This window comes from Physcomitrium patens, chromosome 8 (assembly GCF_059467195.1).
Source record: "Physcomitrium patens ecotype Gransden chromosome 8, ASM5946719v1, whole genome shotgun sequence".
Classification (NCBI taxonomy): Eukaryota; Viridiplantae; Streptophyta; class Bryopsida; order Funariales; family Funariaceae; genus Physcomitrium; species Physcomitrium patens.
In genome coordinates, this window is record NC_143417.1 from 15,854,553 (window position 1) to 15,875,314 (window position 20,762).

Below are 20,762 nucleotides of genomic sequence, written 5' to 3' on the forward strand. Positions count from 1 at the left end.
ATCAAGATCAATTACAAGATCTATAACATAGAGATTGTAGATTCATTTTAAGAACAATAACATTATCTAAAAGATAAGTTACAACATTTTTTAATCAATTACAATCAATTATGTCTTTAAATTCTTTCATGCATGATATCAATAATAATTCTTTTGAATTTTATACTTATAAATTTGAATTTAAGCATAATCTATTTTATTTTTAAAAATTCTTATATATTCCAAAAGATGAAGCACAATCATCTTTTCTTTAAGTTTCTCAAAATTTATCAACTATATGACATTTTGGATGTAACAAGATCTTAGAATTAATATCAAGATACTTTTTATAGCTTCAAATGTAAAAAATAATTAAAAACTTTGTACAATCATGTGATATTTGTTCAAGATCAAAAATACTTTGTAATCAATGTAATGAACTTTTCCAATCATTATCTATACCAAAAGAACTATAGTCATATATTTGTATAGATTCTATCACTAATCTTCTAATCTTAAGCTCATTTGTTTTTATATTTGTAATTGTACATTATTTCACTAAAATTGTATATTTTATATTGTATATAAAAATTATCACAAGTAAAAAATATCTAGATTATTTTTTGATGATATTTATTATTTTTAAAGAATATTATATTAAATAAAAAAAATCAATTTGTATCTAGGTTTTAAAAAATAATTAAGATATTGAAGGTAGATATAAAACTATCTTTAGTCTTCTATCTTCAAATTGATGGACAAACTATATATATAAATGAAGTTTTTAGAGTTTCATTTGAGACATAGTATCAATTACCATTAAAGAAATTGAAAAATTCTCTTGCTATTAGCAAATTTTTCTATAATAATATAATATATTCTTCTATTTAATAAATATTTTTTTATTCTAATTATAATTATGATCCATAATTTTATAATCTTGTAATAAAAAATTAATAAATTTTTTAAATACTAAATACTATAATAAAAATATAATTAAAAAAATCTCAAAAAAAAATGTAGATATCTATTGTAAAGAATAACTTTAATTCTACGTTAACAATTAGATATAATTACTTTGTTGTAATATCAAGACTATTTGTTCTTGTCACAAGTTGGATTGGTATAGGCTTGGATTATTTTTCATTTATAAATAGATCAATTGAATTGCATATTGATTATATCGACCAAAGTCTATAATAATTTATCTTATATTCCATATATTTATTCTTAAGGCATATAAATTAAAGGATATATTGGAAAGAAGTCAAATACTACATCTTCCTATAGAAGTGTACAACAATCAAGAATTTGATATGGAAGAGGTTTTGGACTCAAGGCAGTGCTAAAGTAGGTTGGAATATCTTCTACATTGGTATAAATATGATATTAGTAAACATACATTGGAGCCATTCTAGAATCTTGCAAATAATGCAAAAAAAAGTTGATACTTTTTATCAATGATATCCATCAAAATTAAGATAAAGACTTTAAAAATTTCATGCTATAAACCAAATTAAATTCAATGAAGATTATACTTTATTTTCTATTCATTTTTATAAATTTTTTTTCAAATTGTATCATTAGAAAAATAAAAAATCAACAACGAATAAATTTAACTTAAGAACTATCATTTATAGAGTTACTAAACTAGGCATTGATATTGTCACAACCTTCAAGACAGCTTAACAAAGATAAAGATCTTTAAAAAAGATGTCATGATGTATGCTATTTAATAGTTAAAACTTAGGTTATAATGCATGTTTATTATTAATTTAAGTTTATAATTGAATTGATATTAATATGATGTTTATGTAGTAGTTGTTGTTGTTGGTTGAGAACTAATTCAAATAATCATTAGATTGGTAGTTAAGAGGACTTTGTTGATTGAATTAAGCTAAGAGTTAGATTAATATTAGATTGAATAATGGAGGTGTAAAGATGGTGGCTTACTATTAGGCTAACTAAAGAAGAATCTTTATTTGACCAAGTATAGAGCAACCATTGGATCAAATGTAGAGAAGTTTTTGTTGCACCAAGTATGGAGCAATTATTGAACCAATTGATGAAGAGTCTTTATTTGACCAAGTTCCAGCTTTTTATGAAATTGATCTTATAGAAACTTCTTGTGGTGGCCAAATGTGTGGCAACTTCTTATTAGATGGTTTTTATAGTTGAGATAGTTAAATATACTTAGAATTTGGAATTTAAAAAAAATGGTTAGTAGACATTAGAAGTTGGTTTTGAAAGTTTGAAGTATGTTTTTTTAAAATTTTTTAAGTGCTTAGAGGATTTAAAGATATTGAGATTACTTAGAAAAGTGAAGATATGTACTATGTGCATATGATGTGTTATCTACTTGGACTTATAAAAAAATCATAGTTTGAATTATGAAATTTTATTTATTAAATATGATTAGAGAATATTTTTAAGATAAGCTTTTAGATATGAATCTTTGATGAGGTATGTTAATAGTGTACAAAGTTTGAAAGCTTAAAGTTTTCTAAAATTTTTAAAAAATAAAGAATTAAAATAAAAGGTATATAAATACTATGGTAGTAGAAAGAATAAACTTTAAAGATACATATTTCAATAGATACTTTAACTTAGACTATTAATTATTGAGAAGTGAATGCTTACATAATTTTTTTAGCTTATTTCAAAATCTTACATGCATAGGATCTATGAACTATCACATATAAGTATTTATGCAAGCAATCTTTGATCATATGTTGCATATATTGAATTTTTGCATTATATGCGAACTATTTGTTATACAATTTGATCAAGTGGCATACATGTTAGAAACTTGCTTTATAAATTAAGCATGTGGCTTAAAAGTTGAACACACGTTAGATGATTTATAGAACATTGCCACATAGTTCCTTTGTTAGATAGTATATATAGAAGCAAGGAAGAGGCCTTTCTCATTCTTGTCAACTTTATTTTTGCTTCTAATGTAATTTTAAGAATTTTTAGCTTTTTATCTTTAGAAATAGGTATTCTAGTTTTTTTTATAAATATACATACTTTCTTATATTTTTTATATTAAATTTCTTTGAGACACATCTCATTTATTTGGTTATATTCTTTAAGTTCTTATTTTCATCAATATCTAAATCAAAGAAATATGTTATTTTTATAAATTTTTAAAGAAAAAATATATATTATTAATTTTTATTATTTATTATTTTAATATTATAATTAAAATACATTATTAAATAATATAAATGATATTAGTATAAATTATTTCTTTAAAAGAAATCAAATCTATTATATTATGTTCTTTTTAAAATTTTGACATCTATTTGTTCTACCACATAGAAAATTAAAGAAACAATGGTATCAAAAAAACATATTTTACACATTATTATTACTTGAAAAATAAATTAGGTTGTATTTAATATTATAATAAATCTGATTTCTACCATTTTAATATATAATAAAGAAATAATATCATCAAACACTTCATTGTTTAAAACAACTATTATAAGCCAATGTATCATATTTACATCATCTACTAACTAATATAAAATTTTGTATGTTATAGAAATGGGATTTTAACAACTATGACTAATCAATGAAAATTATTTTATGTTTCATTAAAAAAAATTCAAAACTGACATATTCTAAGTCTACATGTAATATTTTAATTGAATATTATTTTTATTATTTTTATAATTATTATGATATATAATATATAATATATTTATAATATTTATAAAAAAAATTAAAGCCACATCCCAATTTTGTTAAAACCACACCCTCAAATCATTAATTTTGAAGAATGAGGAACATGGGAAAAGGGACAAAGATGGAGGATGGACAAAATCAATCATGAGATGGTTATGTGGGGTGTGGCTTTAAAAACTCCCTATTTATACTAAATAAATTTAATTATATTTTGTAAGAATTCTTATGCAATCTAAAAACTAAACACCAGTATGTGTTTTTAAGCTTTAGATGCTATTGCTAAAAAAAATTGAAAATAAATCACAAGATTATTTTAAAAGCTAACACCTTGCACTGATATTTTTGAAAAAAAATAAAATTTTAAATTTCATAAATAAATGAAAAAAAAAAGAAAAAAAGAAGAAAAAAAGACTAATCCATCCTTCGTAACATTGAAAAAAATATATGCATTTATTTAATTATTTTTGAATCAGATATCATATCAAAGTCATCTGTTCAAGAAAATTTAAGAAAATATATGAATTAAGATAGTACATACTTGGTATATTTAATATAAAATCTAAAACGAGAATTTTTTGTAAAAAAAACTTTATCTAGTATCAAAGATATAAAGCGAAGGGACCAAGAATTTAAGAAGTTCAAGAAAATGAAGATATAAAATTAAAATCAAGACTGTGTACAAGACTAAGAACAAAACAAAACTTGGAATGTTTTAATTTTTTTGGAAATAAAACTAAAATTCTATTTTTCCTACTTCTCTATCTATACAATGACAAGTAAGTTTTTTAAAAGCTTCTTAAAGAGATTCTAAGACTTATAATCATCCTAGAGGACTATATAATTTTCAATTGAAAGACTAGTCATTTTATTATATCTCTTTGCACTTAATCGTGTTAATATGTTGAACACAGGAATATTAGTGAGATGATTGAATGCAGGAAATAATGAAGTGCAATAGGTATCTTATTGATAATTTAGACCAAATAGAATTTCAATGATTTTATTGAAAATATCAACTCATTTTTGCTTACCAAGTTGTGGGTGCACAATAATGTAGGACCTTTAACTGTTACCTAAATTTTAACAACTAAAAAGTGGGAAGGTTTCAAAAAGCCCCTACAGCAAGCTAAAACTACACCCAAAAGTATCTTATTTGGCATAAAGGATGAAAAGAGACGAGGCCTTGTGGGATTGCCATAAAAGAGCTATTCTAGCAGAACGCTCTATGACAAAAATTCAATAGAAAAAATTATATATATATATATATATATATATATCATAAATTCTTTATTCTTTTATGTATTTTATCCTTTTTGAAACCTCTGCAAAACCTCATGGAATTGCCATAAAAAAAGCTACCCTACTAGAAGGCTCCATATCTATGCTTCAATTGAATAATAAATAGATCATAAATCCATGGCCGTTTATGCTTCTTCTTTTTTTTAATTTTTTCTTGATGTATCCTTTGAAAGTATGGGACTTGGAAATGGAGCTAATCACTAGTGCCATCCATCATCCCCTTTTACAAAAAAAACAAAGCCATTGACTATCATTTGCAAGGACTACGGAATGCATCCCTTGGCATGTACTTACTTAGAAAAAGGATGGGAACCATATTTGAACTATATTTGGACAATCCTTCTCATGCCCCATTTTGCAAATAAACTACTTTTTTGTACATGTCTTCATGTAGATATAAGAAGAAAACTCTAACATTAAGATCAACATGGATTATGTGTGAAATATTTTGGCAAGAGTACGCTTGTCAAAAATGGTCTCGATGCATGTCTTTGAAAAAGTGGCTCAAATAATTGAGAGTCTAAACAAATTAAAAATAAACAAATGAGAATAGGGCAAAGGTTGTTGTGTGCCACATATTAGGGCTAGCCTCTTGAGAAATCATAAAGGAATGTTGACCTCTGTTGCTTTAATTACTGAGTGATAAGACACAATGTTACATAAAGTACCATGTTTGAGCTACATGGCATGAAAGAATAGAATCTTATTTCATTCCAAGTGAAAATTCTATGTTAACATTAAATATTTTAAACTTCTTTGCATACATTGTGTAGAACTGTATGAAGATATTCATATAGAGGTTATTACATCCACATATTTATATGTTACACATAAAATGTATACACACTAAACAAATGAATGCCAGTTTACCTTTGAAGGAAATTGATTTTTGAAGATGAAACTTCAAATTTCAAATTACAAATTTTAAAAACTTGATTTCTTATATATATATATATATATATATAATTTAATTTATAGGTAGTTAGTATTTTTAAAGAATAATTTTATTGTTTTTTAAAAGAAAAATAAATAAATAATCAATTTAAATTTTGTTGATAAATATATATGGATATATATATATATATATATATATATAGGTTAAATTTATCAATTCAAATCTTATAATTTCAAATTCAAGTATTTAAAATAACAACTGTATGCTAAATTTTATGTTGTAGATATTATATGATCTTTAATAATCCTTTTTTCATTAAAATATTTTCCCAATTTTTGAAAGAGAAAAGAAACAAAAAATCAAATAATCAAACACTCCAATCATTTCAAATACTCCATGCAGAATCTATAAACAGTGGTGTTGTATGCTGTGGTTTTTCAAGTATGTGATTTCAACTTCTTTTTTTTTTGTTCCTACAATATACATTTTCACCTTTAAGTAGTAGAAGATAAAAAAATAATAATAATAATAATAATAATAAGTAAACCTAACTATATTTCTGAAATTTTAAAAGTAGCATGATCATTACACAAATGTAAATCAAAACAATTCAAGCCACTAAATTAATATCTCTAGAATATCTCTAGAAAAACTGAATAAATTTTTCATGAAAATAATATTGATGCATGAAATTTCAAAAAAAGAAAAAAGGTGCTAACATGTACTTTCAAAAATAACTCAATATGTGGGTATATAATAGGAGTTTAAGATAAGATTAAATAGACCAAAATTGAAAATATCAGATTTCAGCATTATTTGCAATTCATTTAAAAAAATAGTTACATTGGAGGGAATATAGAATAATATTTATTCGGGGATTATGCAAGTTACTATTAAAATAGTTTTTTTAGGAATAACATAGTTGCTATCCCAATATTCAATTTTATTAGTGCCTCATGTGTCTTTTACATCAACACTAGATCAAACATTGGCCATTCATTTTAAACAATTATCAGTTCAAAAGATATGAAAGAAGATTTTCAGAATTTAAACAAAATAAGCATGGTACAATATTTGGTCAAGTGATGTACCAAGGCAAAAGAAATATGCAAGAATGTGCAAATGAAATAGACACTTCTCACTGAATGTACACATTAAAACTGTACAAAGACAAAAAGGGCTCAACAATGAAGCACATTGGGATTAGAAAAATGTAATTTATTTTGGGCCTGTGCACATTACCATCACTTTCTCACATTTCAATCCAACATAAAGTTTCAATGTCACATGAAAGGAGTAGAAGACTCTGATAACACTTGCAATTAAACTTTCCATATTTGAACAAGTAATTTTTAAAAAGAAACTACATTTCAAAATGTACAATCATTCACCCGTTTGACCAAGTTTGGCATAAATCAAACAATTTAAGAATAATAAACAAGACAAAATAAAATCAAGTGTATACTGAGAATTATATAGAAATTGAATCTAAATAATAAACTTATACCTGGTATCCAGAATTTTCCTGCAAAATTTAATCTTTTTTTTCTTTTAAAATTTGAATGGAGTATTACTAAGATTCAAATTTCTAACTAAGAAATAAAATCTCCAATGATTATACCATGGAATTCAATGCATTCAATAGTAGTGGATAAACTCAAAATAAAGCTGTTGGTGATTTATTTGTTTGTTTGTGTGTATATATATATATATATATACATACATATATGTTGCACAATATCATATTTCTTTCACAAGTTTTTCATCCATCAACTGAAAGAAATATGTTTTTCTTAACATATAAGAATGACAAACTGTACTTGTCATTCAATTAAACATCTTGTACCTCCTTTGAAAGTTGAACTGCTCAATAAATATTCAAAGATTGTGTGTGTGTGAGTGTGTGTGTGGGTATTGATATATCAAAAGAATTGTACAGTGTTCAGAGGATCCCATGGCAATTCTAACTTTTAAGCAGACCAGTTTTTAAGAACAAGATATTTGAGGATATAGAGTTAATCACTACAAACGAAGTGAAAGAAAAATAATAACTTATGGTCAATTGTTACTTCAACAAAACCAAAAAAAAAATCACGCTCATTATGAATATTATATTACTCACATTTTTGATAACATAGGAAGTGTATATAATTTTGAGGAAGGTTTAAACCTTTTTCATATAACTTTGTAAGAATGTTGTTGTAAAATGCATAAAGAGAAATGAATTCAACAAGAAGATATAAAAACTTCGAAATCAACTAAAATCTATTTTGTGTGAATTTTCTCTTCGTGAATCAATTTTTCATGTAATTAGAGCCTTGAATTTTAAAAGAGAATTATTTCAAAAAACTTTTGGTAAACAATTCGCACTTGTAGTAGGAGAATTGCCGAGGTCTACTCTACATTTCAGTGTGGATTGAAATTCAAAGGCAGACTTTGGTAAAATACTTCTCCTTATTGTGCTTTGAAATTTATTGTTGTAAAAGAAATATATTACATCAAGGTTAAAAAAAAACAAAGTAAATCAAAGCCTGAAAAACAAAAATCTATGAACTATATTTGATATATATATATATACATAAATGTTAATTTATTTGTCTCCATTGCTTGTGGGGTTGCTATATATTTCTTCCTGAAAACCTCTACTTAATCAAAATAACCACAACAATATTAGACTCCAAGAACAAAGCCTAAGTGGTGTGAATAACTCCTTTGAAAAAACCTAAACAGATTTGCAGAGTTGCTCAACTTAAGCAACATAAGTGGATTCTTTGTGAAACATGGGTTGATTTCAATACCTAATTTGTTGTGATTTTAAAAACATATGAGGTGATTGCGCTGTGCGGATTGTGGATTGCAGTCTCCAATGTGTGATTGAAAACATTGACTTTGTTTTTTTCTACTTAGTTCTTTTCAACTATACTCTATTGGGGGTACTGAACACTATCACCAAGGATGGTCACTTCATGAACTTCTAACATTGCATAAATAAATAAAACACTTGCAAAATCTAATATATATATATATATATATATATCTAATATCGTTAAAAGAAATATTCGTGTATTACTTTTAGAAATATGATTGTTTTGTAAGGAAGATAGATAATTTGTTTTGGAATCATTTTGGTTTGATAGAACACGTTTCTATAATTCTTGGTTGCAATAATTGCTTTATAATTTACTATTATATTACATATTTTTATATACCAATAATTTTTGCAAATGTATTACTTTTCAAAATAAATACGTGTCTCATATTCTAAAATACAGAACCATAATATTTTTTGTTTTTTTTTGTAGGTGGTTTTACTTATTTTCTATCGATTGAAACTATTACGCATCAAAAAGTATTAAATTACATAAAGAGATGAAAGTATACATTCACAAATTTATTTTTAATAATTTCAATTATTTTCCCGCCACATCAATAGATAACGCTACATGTTATCATTATTTTAATTGTCATAGAAATTCGATTGTTGAGACAAAGTTAAAATTTATTGTAAAGTATATTTCTTTGACTCATAATATCGTATATATATATTACTAATAAATTTTGAACAACCACAATGCATAAAGCCCAACCCCCAAAAAAAGTTAAAAGTAATGAAAACAAACTGGGACTTTTACAACACAAGGCATTTTATTCCATTCCTTCGTCAATAGTAGGAGTAGTAATAATAATAATATTGTCACCCCACTTGAGAAAGCAAGTAAAATCCAGAATTGAAAAATGAAAAAAAATAAAAACCACATGGGGCCCATTCAAAGGGAAAAGTACATAAACATGACAACAACGGATTTTGTTTATTAATATGGGCAGACACCCCCTCTTTATCATTCTCTTTCTCATGACCATAGTAATAATAATATTATTATTACTATTACTACACAAAATAAAATGAAATAAATAAAATGGAAGTTTGTATGGCGCTGTTTGAAAGTGTCTGACTGGGCAGCCAAGCGGGAACGCTGAAGCTCCTCTGCAGGACCGGACGGGTGACCCCCTCTCATTCCCTTCTCCATTAAATGACCAGCCAGATTGGCGGGACGGAGCACCCGACCCGCTCCTTTTGTCTCTTCTCCCCCCCCCCATTTCCTGCCATATCCCTTCAATGGCCCCCTAGCCCAGCCACGGGCACTGGAGCCCGTTGTCACTCGTGCCACACACTCACCAACCATGGATACCCCTACATCCAGTTCCACGGGAATCGGAGCCCGTTTGTACACGTACCCATGCACTAACCATCCAATGTTACCCCTATGGCCCCCCTACACTACCCGTTGCCGCTCTCCCACGTGGTACCTTTCCACCCTCCCACGCATGCTCACGCGATGGGAACGCGGACGGGGACAATACGCATGGATCCTCAACCGGGATCGAATGCCGGGAGAGATGACGTCATCTTTTTGTCTGGCAGGGCGACCTGTGACCTCACCCAGCCACGCTGGCACCCTTCGCTTTCCACCTCGGCAGGGACGTGGATGGCGTGGATGAATGTGGGTTATTGGATGAATAATGGATTGAGAGTCAGATGGGTGATGAAAGTAGCTTTATGTTTCTGCCATTAAACTGACTCCCACTGTGGCATGCATTTGACTTGGTGCTATTAATGTGGATTATTTGTATTTTGTATTGTGATTCATTAATGCAGTACTCTCTCTCTCTCTCTCTCTCTCTCTCTCTCTCATCTTATTGGATTTCTTTTCTCTTTTTTCTTTTCTGTTATATATATATATATATATATATATATACTAAGAGTGTCTTTATACAAATTTAATCATCACTTTTTCTCAAGACAGGTTTAATTTGTCAAAAATACTATTCATTCTTCAAAAATAATACATATATTTATATATTGATGCATATAATGTGATTGCTGAAGTGAAAACATTCACACTGAGATATTTACTTGAACATTTGTACTTGTCACATTGGTCAGTAATAAATGCTCATTGGTAAATGGTATATCAATGCAATTCCATTGTAGGGCCCAAGGAAGAGGTATACTACCCACATGTTACACACACACACACACACACAACCAGTACAAACAAACAAATCATTTTGGCACAATATTCACCCCCCATGAAGTCCATGTTGTTCACACACCAAGACTATGTTCATTAGAACAAAACAAACATATATATATAAATATATATATAAAGCTTTAAATAAACACTTGATTCTCTGGGAAACAATTATGGAATAATCATCCATCCTCAATAACTCATCTACATATATCATTCATACAAAGTAATTCATCCATGATCACTCATCCATATATACATCCATCCATGGTACTGAAACCCATGATGGGCATGTGCAGTGGTGGTGAGTGTATGACTGCCTGTGGAACAGGCTTTGACTTGGGCAGGGAAATGGTGTACTGCCCCTCACCTGCTTGGAACCTTCTTCCCCCTTTCATTCAACCTTCTCACCCCATTTAAATATATGTATATGTATATATCCCTCTCTCTGTGTGTTTTTATTGGGATCCACATCAGTGTCCCCAAAGCTTTCACTTACATGAACCCATAAAACTTATCAAACTTGAGTGACATGACACTACATGACAAAGGCACAACATACACACATGGATGGGTGTTGTTCTAATCCCCCCATTCCAAAACACTGAAGAGCACTTTTTCATGTTTGGATATTTAGGCCCAATTTGGACAGTTTAAGGTGGTTTTTAGGGGGGGTTTCACTAATAGCATTGATGGAGAAGAAACAACATTCATTGACAACATCTAACCCTACATTTGCTCTACTTTGTAAGACCTTAACTCATGGAGAGTTGATGGAGGTGAGATAAGGAGATGTTGAGTTGGATTGGGTATTGAAGCTTGGACTCCACATGGGACATAATATGTGATGGTAGGGGAGGAGTGGCATATTTCAAGCATTGTACAAATCCGTTCATCAAGGCCTGTGCTCCTCGGTTGAGATCAAACACTTGACTTTTTGTATTCTTCCTACCCAATGCAATGCTCTTATCAACACCTTTCTTCAATTATTTATATGTGTGGGTATGAAAATATATATATATATATATATATATATATGTATATATTTGTTTTGAGTGAGTGATTGATTGCTTGACTGATTACTTGATTGACTGAAATGATCTTAAACCAGCAGAGAATGACATCAATATATTTTGCAAATTTTCACCAATTTTTTTGGCTATATATATATATATATATATAGTGACTCTGAAACCTTCCATCACTCCTTGCTTGATGTAATCTAAAGTATGAGCACCTATGCTGTGTATAAATACACAAATGGAAATGTTTACATGTTTTCATACTTACACACACAGAAGAACACGGGGGATTGCATATGAGTTTTTGAAGAGCCATTTGAGGATGAATCATGGACAAATCACAAAAAACTTGGCACGTCCTCACTAATCTCAAATCAATGCAAACTTTACAGAATCAAATCCTACGTTTTTAGAGGAAAAAAGAGAAAAAAGAAAAAGAAAGGAGAGGAGACTTCTAATTCACTTATTTCGGTGTATACAAGAGTGTGGAATTGGGTTCCTTTTATCCTACCAACCACGCCAAGTAGGCACACAGCTACAAAAAACATAAAGCGGGAAATGAGATGCAAAATTATTCGCATCACAAGGGAGGAACATGGCACCATTATTGAGGCAGCAGGAATGACTGGGAGGGCAGGTGGAGTGCAACGCCATCTCTTTATCTCGCCACCTGAGCTCGGGTCAATGCAGCAATCCTCGGCACCCCTGATTGGCAACCCCCTCCGAGGAAGCATGCCACCCCTCAGGGGAGCCCTCGCAGCCCCCAACTTTTCGCCTATTTTAAGCTCGATGAAAAATTCCACTTGAATGTTGCAACAAAATGCAATGCAGGCCGCAGGTTGTCAGGTGGCGACGACATTCGTCGCAGGCCTGAGGCCAGAGTTATGGCTTTGCAGCTCTCATGATGGTCCAGCATCCGATATTGCTCAGTTATGGAAGAGCGGAGCTGAGCTGAGCTGCGCTGAGAGTCACGGGAAAGAGCCCACTAACCATGCAATGCCAGTGGGTTTTGGTTGTTGAGTTTTCGGTGGCCCTTGCCTGGTGCTTGTGTGTTTTTTGTTGCAGCTTGCAGCGTGAGAAGTAGTAGCGTTTTCTTGCGAGTCTTGCTGCATTGGAATGCCGATGGACAACTGGGGTCTCTCGTCTCTTCCTTACCGTGACCCGCCTGCTTTTGAAACGGTATCCGTTCGCACGTTTCCCTGAGTTCTGTCGAGGAGTTTAGAGCTTGCATGCGCTGAGAGTCACAGTGGAGAAAGGTGGAGTGTGTACTGGAGCTCAGGAGAGACGACGTCGAGATGCTGTCGCAGCTGGGATGTGCGGATGAGGACAATGACGTGGACCCGCAGCTCGGATACCCACCGGCTTACCCCAAGCTGTGCCGCCATGCGCACGCTTCTGGATTGCCAATGCCTTATACCGAAGGTCCGCCTCAACGCTTCTTGCCCTACTGTCCGGAAACGGAGGACGTAAGTGCCATTTCTGCAATCTTTCTGTCTGTCATAACGTTGAGCTTCTTTGAGAATGGCCAGAAGTAATCAAAGTCGTCTTTGTATCCTAATTCCACTAGAATGCTCGAAATCTAACGGGGAGCTGTGTGCATGCACTGTGTACAATTTTATCGCACACAATATCACTACGTTTGAACCTTGTATCTGGGCGTCGAATCCCCTATTCTTTATGGCAACCGCAGAAGGAAAACTTCTCCTGCCGTTGCGTAGAAAATATAATGAAGTGGATGAAATGGAGCAGAATTTTGTGAGAAAGAAGTGAATCAGTAGTACTTGCTGAAACTGAACAGTGTATCCTTTGGGGGTATGGGAAATTTTGGTACGAGCGTTGTCTTAGTTTCTTCAGTGCGAGCCTGATGTTGACGTTCCTGCTGCATGACAATCGCAGTCATATGCACCGCCTTTTGAAATCTGGTCCTCCGCTTCACTGTGATCGCTGCATTGCATTTTGAAGTAAACAAAAGTGGGGATATTAGCATTGAGCGTCGAGCATGGTTCGTCTAGCACTCTAGTTCCTCTTCCACGAGGCCGAAAATAGGAAAATCATGCAATGCCAGGCTACTGAGACTTGGTGTGTTCTCTGCTGTAATGGGGCAGTTCAAAGTCTGGGATAAAGTGTTTCCAGTTGTCGCTGGAAGGGAGAAAGGCTTACCCGATACACGAAAATTTGCTGAAGAGCTATGGCAGCAGCTCGAGCACCTCGGGTACGCAATTTCAATGCTTGTAATGCTCAGCTTGAAACGATTTGAATTCCCTGCTTTCTCATTCTATTGGTGCAATCCTCCATCATACCACTGGTACTCTCCTCAAGGTTAATAAGTGCCAAGCTTGAGAGTCCCTCCTTTGCACGTAATAGAGTACGTAATACAATGTCGGAATTTTCCATAACGGTTTCTAAACGAACCAGCAATGGAGTGCAGAAACGCAGGCTTTGATCCAGCTAAGTTCAGAGTCGACCCATATGGGAATGTGGTGCACTGGAACGCTGATCCCTCATCGCCGCTAGCATGGGATGTTGATCTTTGGTTCCCATATCCTAGTAAGCAATTTGAACATCAGCATCACACAAAAAGTTTCCTTCTTCCCTTGAGAATATTCAGTATAGATTTAAGGTTTGTGGAGTTCAATTGGGGCCACATCCGAATGAAATCTCATTTTACGTAGAACGAAGTCTGTCATTGAAGATATGTCAACGTTTTTGTCTCCAGGAGGAGGAAGAACAAAGTTGCCAAACTTACGAATAGTGCAATGGCAAGCATGTTTGCGGAAACGGAACCGCCTCGAATTTTTAGTGCCATGGTGGGATTTGCAACACGGGTGCTCCATCAACCAATTCCTGTCCGCATTCGCAGCGAAGAATGCAGATTTTAGGTGATGTTTCTTTTCACCAACAGATCCCACATTGTACGTCGAAACTGCCTCCTCTAAAGATTTTAATTGCTGGGGGTTCAACGTAGTAGCTTACTAGTGAGCTGCATCTATCACATCTGTGCAGGAAGCGATCCTTTGCGTTGTTTTTCGCAAGGGGAGAGGACGAATCAGTGGCCAGAGAGCACGTAGGAGAATGTCGGCCGTGGCCCCAGCAGTTCCGCGAGAAGAAAGCACTCTGTGGATTAGCTGCAGCAGCTTTAGTAAATGCCCCTAAGAAGCACAATGCCGAAGGTCTTACTGGCGCTTCTACTCCAGAAGCTCTTACCATCTCTGATATTCCTCTCAGTCCGCAGGGTGCAGCTTCAGGTAACTTGCAGTGAATTTTGAATCGTTCCAGAGACACCATCTTTTTGTTCTGAACACAGTTTCCACTTGAGAAAATTCAATTTAGTTTCAAACTCTCCAATCTGCGTATCACAGTAAAGCAATGCGGTTTTCCATTGTGGCTTTTCGTCCAGTGTGTCTCATGTATTTCTTCTCATCTCAGAAACTCCATCCAAAAGACATTGGAGTGTGGATGAAGAAGTGGCTGTAAAGCGTGGAGTCAGCAAGTTTGGAGCTGGCAGCTGGAAAGAGATCAAAGAAGGCGATCCGACTCTTGCTAATCGATCTCCAGTGCAGATAAAGGAGAAGGTAATATCTCTTTGCTCAGATATGTTTTACTTGGATTGGGCTCCAAACTCTGCTGCTCTTCAAATGTCAAGAGCGTCGCAAGAATACCACTGAACCACAGTCATCGTTTGTATTCCGTGCAGTTCCAGATGATGCGAGGGGTCTCACGGCGCAATGGCGTTTCTTCAACAGGACATGGCAAAAGTGATCTTTCGGGACGCCAGTCTGCAGCCACAACTGCCCTGCAAAAGGTACAATCTTCTCCCCTTTATTTATTTATTTATTTTATTTTAGTCTTTACACAATATTTTTATCCATTCACAAGCAATAGCATCATGCAAAGTTTTGATCGATACATTCTTATGGCACCTAAAGCTTGACATGGTTTTCCGGGACCTCGACGTTGACGCAGGAACTTCGTGTTAAAATCATGAGAGAAGAAGAAAGGCGGGAGAGAGAGGAGGAGTTAGTCCAGTTGGAGGAGACGGTGGTGAAGCTGAAGGTTGAGAATGAGAAAGAGAGGTTGAAGGCTCTGGAACTTGAGTCTTTGCTTAAGAAACATAAGCATCGTGTGGAAAAACAGCGGAAATTGGCAGAGAGCCAGTCATCGTATCGTCTCTGCCTGGAACGAGTGCTTCGTGATACCATGCATCAGTATGCTCTCTCCCCCTCCCCCTACTCCTCCCTCTCCTGCTCCCCTTCTTCCTCTCAATAATCCTTTTTTACCCCCACCTTCATCCAGCTTTGATCATATTCATTTTCCTTAAAGCAGCATAGCCGGGAATCCAGAGATTGTTCGCGAATCTAGTAGGGTAGTATAGTCATCCCGCTTATCAATTTCTTTGTAGACACCAATAAGGCTATGAAAATACAATGCAGATTTCTTTATAAGCTAATAACTGCCCGAGTGAGTCGCACTGCTTTCTACGGGTTTAGGGATCATGGTCGTTTGGCAACGAGGGGTCACTTGCGTAGAATGTAGATTACCGTGGAGCGACAGGGATTGGCCGCGAAGGAAAAGGTAGAACAGCGAACTAGATTCAGCAATTTCACTGAAGGCTCACCTCATGTGAAACAACATTGTCTTGTTTCAAGTTTTTGCAGCGTTCAACTTTCCTTCGCACTTTGTTTTCTCTACAGCCGAGTGGCTATGCGGAGGGGCTGAATCAAATAGTGAGTTTAATAGGTGCTCGCTCTTGATGTTGAGCACATCTTCAATTTTAGTTCGCTGAGTGATTTTTGGTATCTTCGAAGGACCATGGCCTATAAGGAGCAGGCGCGATTAACTCAAGAAGCATGCAATGTCCTCACTTCCCGCCTCGATTCCCAGAAGATCGCATGTGAAGCCATGGAAAGTGATCTTCTTCAGGTGCATGCGCAGCAAGAAATCTTGGAAGCGGCCGCTGGAGGCATAGACGACCGCACCACGCTGCTGCTTAAGAAGCCGGTTACAAAGGGGCGGGACATTGTTGACGTTAGCAGCTGCGTCTGTCTTCGCGCGATTGACGAAGAAGACGACGAGGAAGAAGAGAAGCTCATCATGACGGCCAACAAGTTGAGCGAAAGCGATACTGAAGACGAGGGTGAAGAAGAACTTAACCTTCGACGGGAGCATCAGCACGCCGCCGTAGGGAAGTCACTCGTCAAACACGCAATTAAAGGTATCTATAGGCTGCCTCAAGCTAAAGAGGTTTTGGCTTCTTAGAGCACGAGCTTACTTGCCCTCACATTGCAAGCTTTTGTACAGTGGTCATTGAATTAACAACTGCCGATTATTTTCGAGTATTTATCGCAGTCGCAATTCAGGTTGATGATATGAAAGAAGAGGTGGACTCGTGCTCGTGGGATCTAGTACCTGTTGAGGCCAAATCTCCATGCCCAACTGTAACGTCGGCGTACTCAATGCAGTCCAGAATGGAAGTGAGGGGGAGCGGTGACATCGCCATTATTCCGAACTTACAATACGAAGCTGATAGTGAAAGTCTAGGTACACTACATCCTCATAATATCAGCATTAGACTGAATTAGATTATACTTTGGTTGAGTCGTCCAACATTCGTCGATGCCAATCATCCCCTGCTAAGTTCATGCGCTTGTATTTCTTGGCAGAAACTGAGAGCGACAGTGATTTTGCTGATGACGAACTGAGTCCTGCGGGTCACGACTCCAAAGACGCTTGCACGGACGACGCTGTTTTGGTGAACGAGTTGTCTCAGTTTCATGAAGGGCCTACTTCTGAACTTAGAGACTTTTGTTCCCGGAATTCAAAAGCAGGTGAAAGTGATATAGGCGTAATTGACTTCGCTTTCGAGCACAGCCAAGATCCCTCATCCGAGCCGGCCCTCGACACTTCGATCCCAAGCGCAGGAGAATCGAAGTCCGATTCCAAACAAGAAGTGCAGAAGGATGTCATCATGGTGCAAACTCCGAGCTCAAATGGACATGCGGCTCACGAATCCATAGACGCTTCACCTCTATTCAGGCAAGAGTATTTGGACGAGCTTCTTAAGCAAATCCGGTTCCAGATTCCGACTACGGAAGTGACAGGAGATGGCCCGCTGCATGTGTCCGAGGGACATCTCGACGAGCTTCTGGAGAAGGTCTGTCTTTTCCCCTCCATTTGCAGTTCTGTGTGTGATTGATCTAATCTCTTGAGCGATCATTTAATGGTGGGAAATGTTGCAGGTGTTGACGACGCATCTAAACAACATTCGCAGAAACGATGCCAGTAAGCAGCATCAAAGCTGTGACGTAGACGACGAGAAATTGAGAGAAATTGGAAAGTCAAATCTAGACAAATGGCTCCAAGTTCTTTTGTTCAAGGACACCGAGTCGGCAGGCACTTCTCCTGGTCGTGAAACTCCTGACCAGACCAGCTCTACTACATTATCATCAATAAGTGTAGCAGCCATGCGTGAGAGCTTGGACCGCGCAAGACATCAGGCACGATGGCTAATTCCATTGGTATTACTTCAATTTGAATACGTGATCACTTGTCTCTGGGTCAAACTCTAATCGTGGCTCGCTTTCGTTGCGTTCAGGAGTGCGTGAGCAGAGACGACGAAAATGGAGAGCGACCGAAGAGCTTGTGGACCACCTTAGTCCGGAAGCTCAGCGTGAAGCATCATTCGGAGCACGAGAGTGTGTTCAAGCGTAACGAAAACTTCGGCGTTGAGCAACAAAACTCCCCTAGAATCTCACAGCATGGCGCAGATCTCAGCGATGCAATGAAATCGCCCCAGAGGCAATCTCCGAACGACTTGGCCACCGAGCAAATCTCCAGCAACGGATCAATTCTCGTGGAGAGCATGCGGTTCGATGCTTCGGAGATTGGCACATTGATGGGATGGCCTGGAGGCATCCAACTACCCGGTATCACATCCAATTATCATTCCAAAGTCAATGCCATCGACTCAATCCCTCTCAACAGTGATCCTTCCGCCATCTGGAAGACGGAAAGGAGAGTCGAAGATGGCGTACCTGTTCACGCGCTCGATTACGTCTACTCCTCGGAGAGACGGCACTACCCGCGATCTCTCTCAGACGTGGACGAAGCCTCCGAAACCGAGAGTGCGGACAATTCAAACAAATCACCAAACACTGCGGTGACGGAGAATCATGACATCAGCAGGTCCAAGAAGAGCGTCTCCGTTAAAGTGGCGGGCTTCGTGGGATGGAAGAAAGCTTCGAAAAAAAGCGAAGCACCGAAACCATCGCACGATGAGCATGTGCTGTCCACGATGGAATAAGCTCTGCTTGCGAAGTTCAGCAGCTGATTTGTGTACATTATATTCGTGATCCGATGTAGTCCTCCTAATGATTCGATTCAATCGGATGGTTCCATCGATCGCGACCAGGGCCTGGCCTGAAGGTGGCCGCCAAGTCGATCAAGAGGAATGAAGGATGATTGGAGCGTCTTCACCAGCACAGCACAGCAGAGCATCTCCACTGGTGCTTGCGTTTAAAGAATGTGTCACACTAAAAAAACGTCAAGTAACGGGGACGCAATCGCCACCGAACACAATTCTTGCCTATTTAGAAACTACGGCGATTGTAGCTGCTGCGCAAGGATTTCCGAAGCTGCATTCTCAGATCCTACACACAGGACGGCAACGGTCTATTGTAAAGGCTGTAGTTCGTGGATGGGGATACTCTTATGTAGAAGGTTTACACGTCTCCCAGATTTATTCAAAAATGTCTTTCATGCAGATTTGTAAAGAATTCATGATACCCGGATTATTTGTGATTGTTCATGCCTGAGGCAGAGATCCGAATTGCCTGCCCGTGGAACTCGTCCCTGCCTTTCAGTAGACGCTAACCCTAAACCATTGAAACCCTAAAATCGTGTTGAGCTCAAACTTGTATTTAGGAACAGCTCCGAGAAGCAGCGGCCTGGTTTATTTATCCCTTGTTGCTTTACACTAATCTTATGGGGACTACTTTTAGGAAAAATATTAAAAAATAGTAGAAAAACAAAACAAAAAAGTTAATGTCAAGTCTTTTGACGATTTGAAAACACAATTTATGTACATTCCATTTGGTTGACATGGATGGAGGTTTCTGTTGCTGCAAAAAAATTCTTGTCATCCTTATGTAATACATTTGGAATAATATAGTTCAATTTATGATTATGTGAGCTTATGGATTACAAGACAAAAGCTTTAGAAACTATTAAGATGTAAAGGACCTATTACTCATTGTGCTCCACAATTTGGTATATTTTGAAATATTGAGTGGTACAAGCTAAGATACATTATAATAATTTTTTCTCTTTATTTTGATATTTATTTACAAAAATATTATTTAATTCTTTTCTAAGAATTGTTAAATTGATCTATAGACTTATTAAATCAATCCACCTATCATCATTTGTTGAGGATTCAATCATTCTTTCATTGGTTTTTGATCAATGTGGATCTAATAGTAGAGAATTTTTTGATGATGGTTAGAATGAGTGAGTTGATTTAGTAAATGCTTAGTTTTTTTTAATAATTTTTTTATTATCATCATTTTTATTTATAATTATTAATAAGTATAAAAATTTAAAAATTACATAATATAAAAGAAAATTTAAATTATATTTAAAGTTCATAAATATGTAAAAAATTGATATAATTTATATATATATTAGATTCAAAATATGTATATATGTTTAGGACTTAGAAAATAAAATCATGTATTATTTATTAATTATTATACAAATCTTCATTATCTAAAATTTACCATTAAAACAATATAAATTTAATGAATTACCACATAAACATCCTCTTTTCACCTTTATAAACATCCT

The 20,762-nt window shown here is 34.9% G+C and overlaps 2 protein-coding genes across 6 annotated transcripts; both read left to right on the forward strand.

Moving 5' to 3' along the window:
• The first annotated feature begins 4,979 nt into the window (after positions 1 to 4,979).
• LOC141045690 (uncharacterized) lies at positions 4,980 to 10,565 on the forward strand. Of its 5 annotated transcripts, XM_090252720.1 has the most exons (5): positions 4,980 to 5,770; positions 6,150 to 6,307; positions 6,627 to 8,305; positions 8,597 to 8,799; positions 9,169 to 10,565. In XM_090252720.1, exon 5 carries the CDS (start codon positions 10,049 to 10,051, stop codon positions 10,364 to 10,366), a length of 318 nt encoding a protein of 105 aa, XP_090108846.1. In that variant the 5' UTR covers positions 4,980 to 5,770; positions 6,150 to 6,307; positions 6,627 to 8,305; positions 8,597 to 8,799; positions 9,169 to 10,048; the 3' UTR covers positions 10,367 to 10,565. The 5 variants fall into 5 exon arrangements, with proteins under 5 accessions (XP_090108846.1, XP_090108844.1, XP_090108847.1 ...); XM_090252718.1 differs by having other exon boundaries at positions 4,980 to 5,808; positions 6,150 to 8,305; XM_090252721.1 differs by having other exon boundaries at positions 6,150 to 8,305.
• Positions 10,566 to 12,844: 2,279 nt separating this feature from the next.
• Positions 12,845 to 19,708, forward strand: LOC112286160 (uncharacterized). Its single transcript, XM_024527805.3, has 13 exons — positions 12,845 to 13,387; positions 14,027 to 14,133; positions 14,350 to 14,468; positions 14,638 to 14,800; positions 14,925 to 15,166; positions 15,348 to 15,493; positions 15,616 to 15,723; positions 15,885 to 16,126; positions 16,727 to 17,133; positions 17,268 to 17,459; positions 17,582 to 18,072; positions 18,158 to 18,415; positions 18,514 to 19,708. The coding sequence occupies exons 1-13, from the start codon at positions 13,217 to 13,219 to the stop codon at positions 19,219 to 19,221; spliced, it is 3,354 nt and encodes a 1,117-aa protein (XP_024383573.1). The 5' UTR covers positions 12,845 to 13,216; the 3' UTR covers positions 19,222 to 19,708.
• The last annotated feature ends 1,054 nt before the right edge of the window (positions 19,709 to 20,762 follow it).

Bases quoted from the DNA above. Each gene is read 5' to 3' on its own strand.
- LOC141045690 (XM_090252718.1), top strand. From the start codon at position 10,049: ATGGATACCCCTACATCCAGTTCCACGGGAATCGGAGCCCGTTTGTAC.
- LOC112286160 (XM_024527805.3), top strand. From the start codon at position 13,217: ATGCTGTCGCAGCTGGGATGTGCGGATGAGGACAATGACGTGGACCCG. The intron at 15,167-15,347 runs GTAACTTGCAGT...TTCTCATCTCAG, and splicing joins TCCGCAGGGTGCAGCTTCAG to AAACTCCATCCAAAAGACAT. The intron at 16,127-16,726 runs GTATGCTCTCTC...GTATCTTCGAAG, and splicing joins CTTCGTGATACCATGCATCA to GACCATGGCCTATAAGGAGC.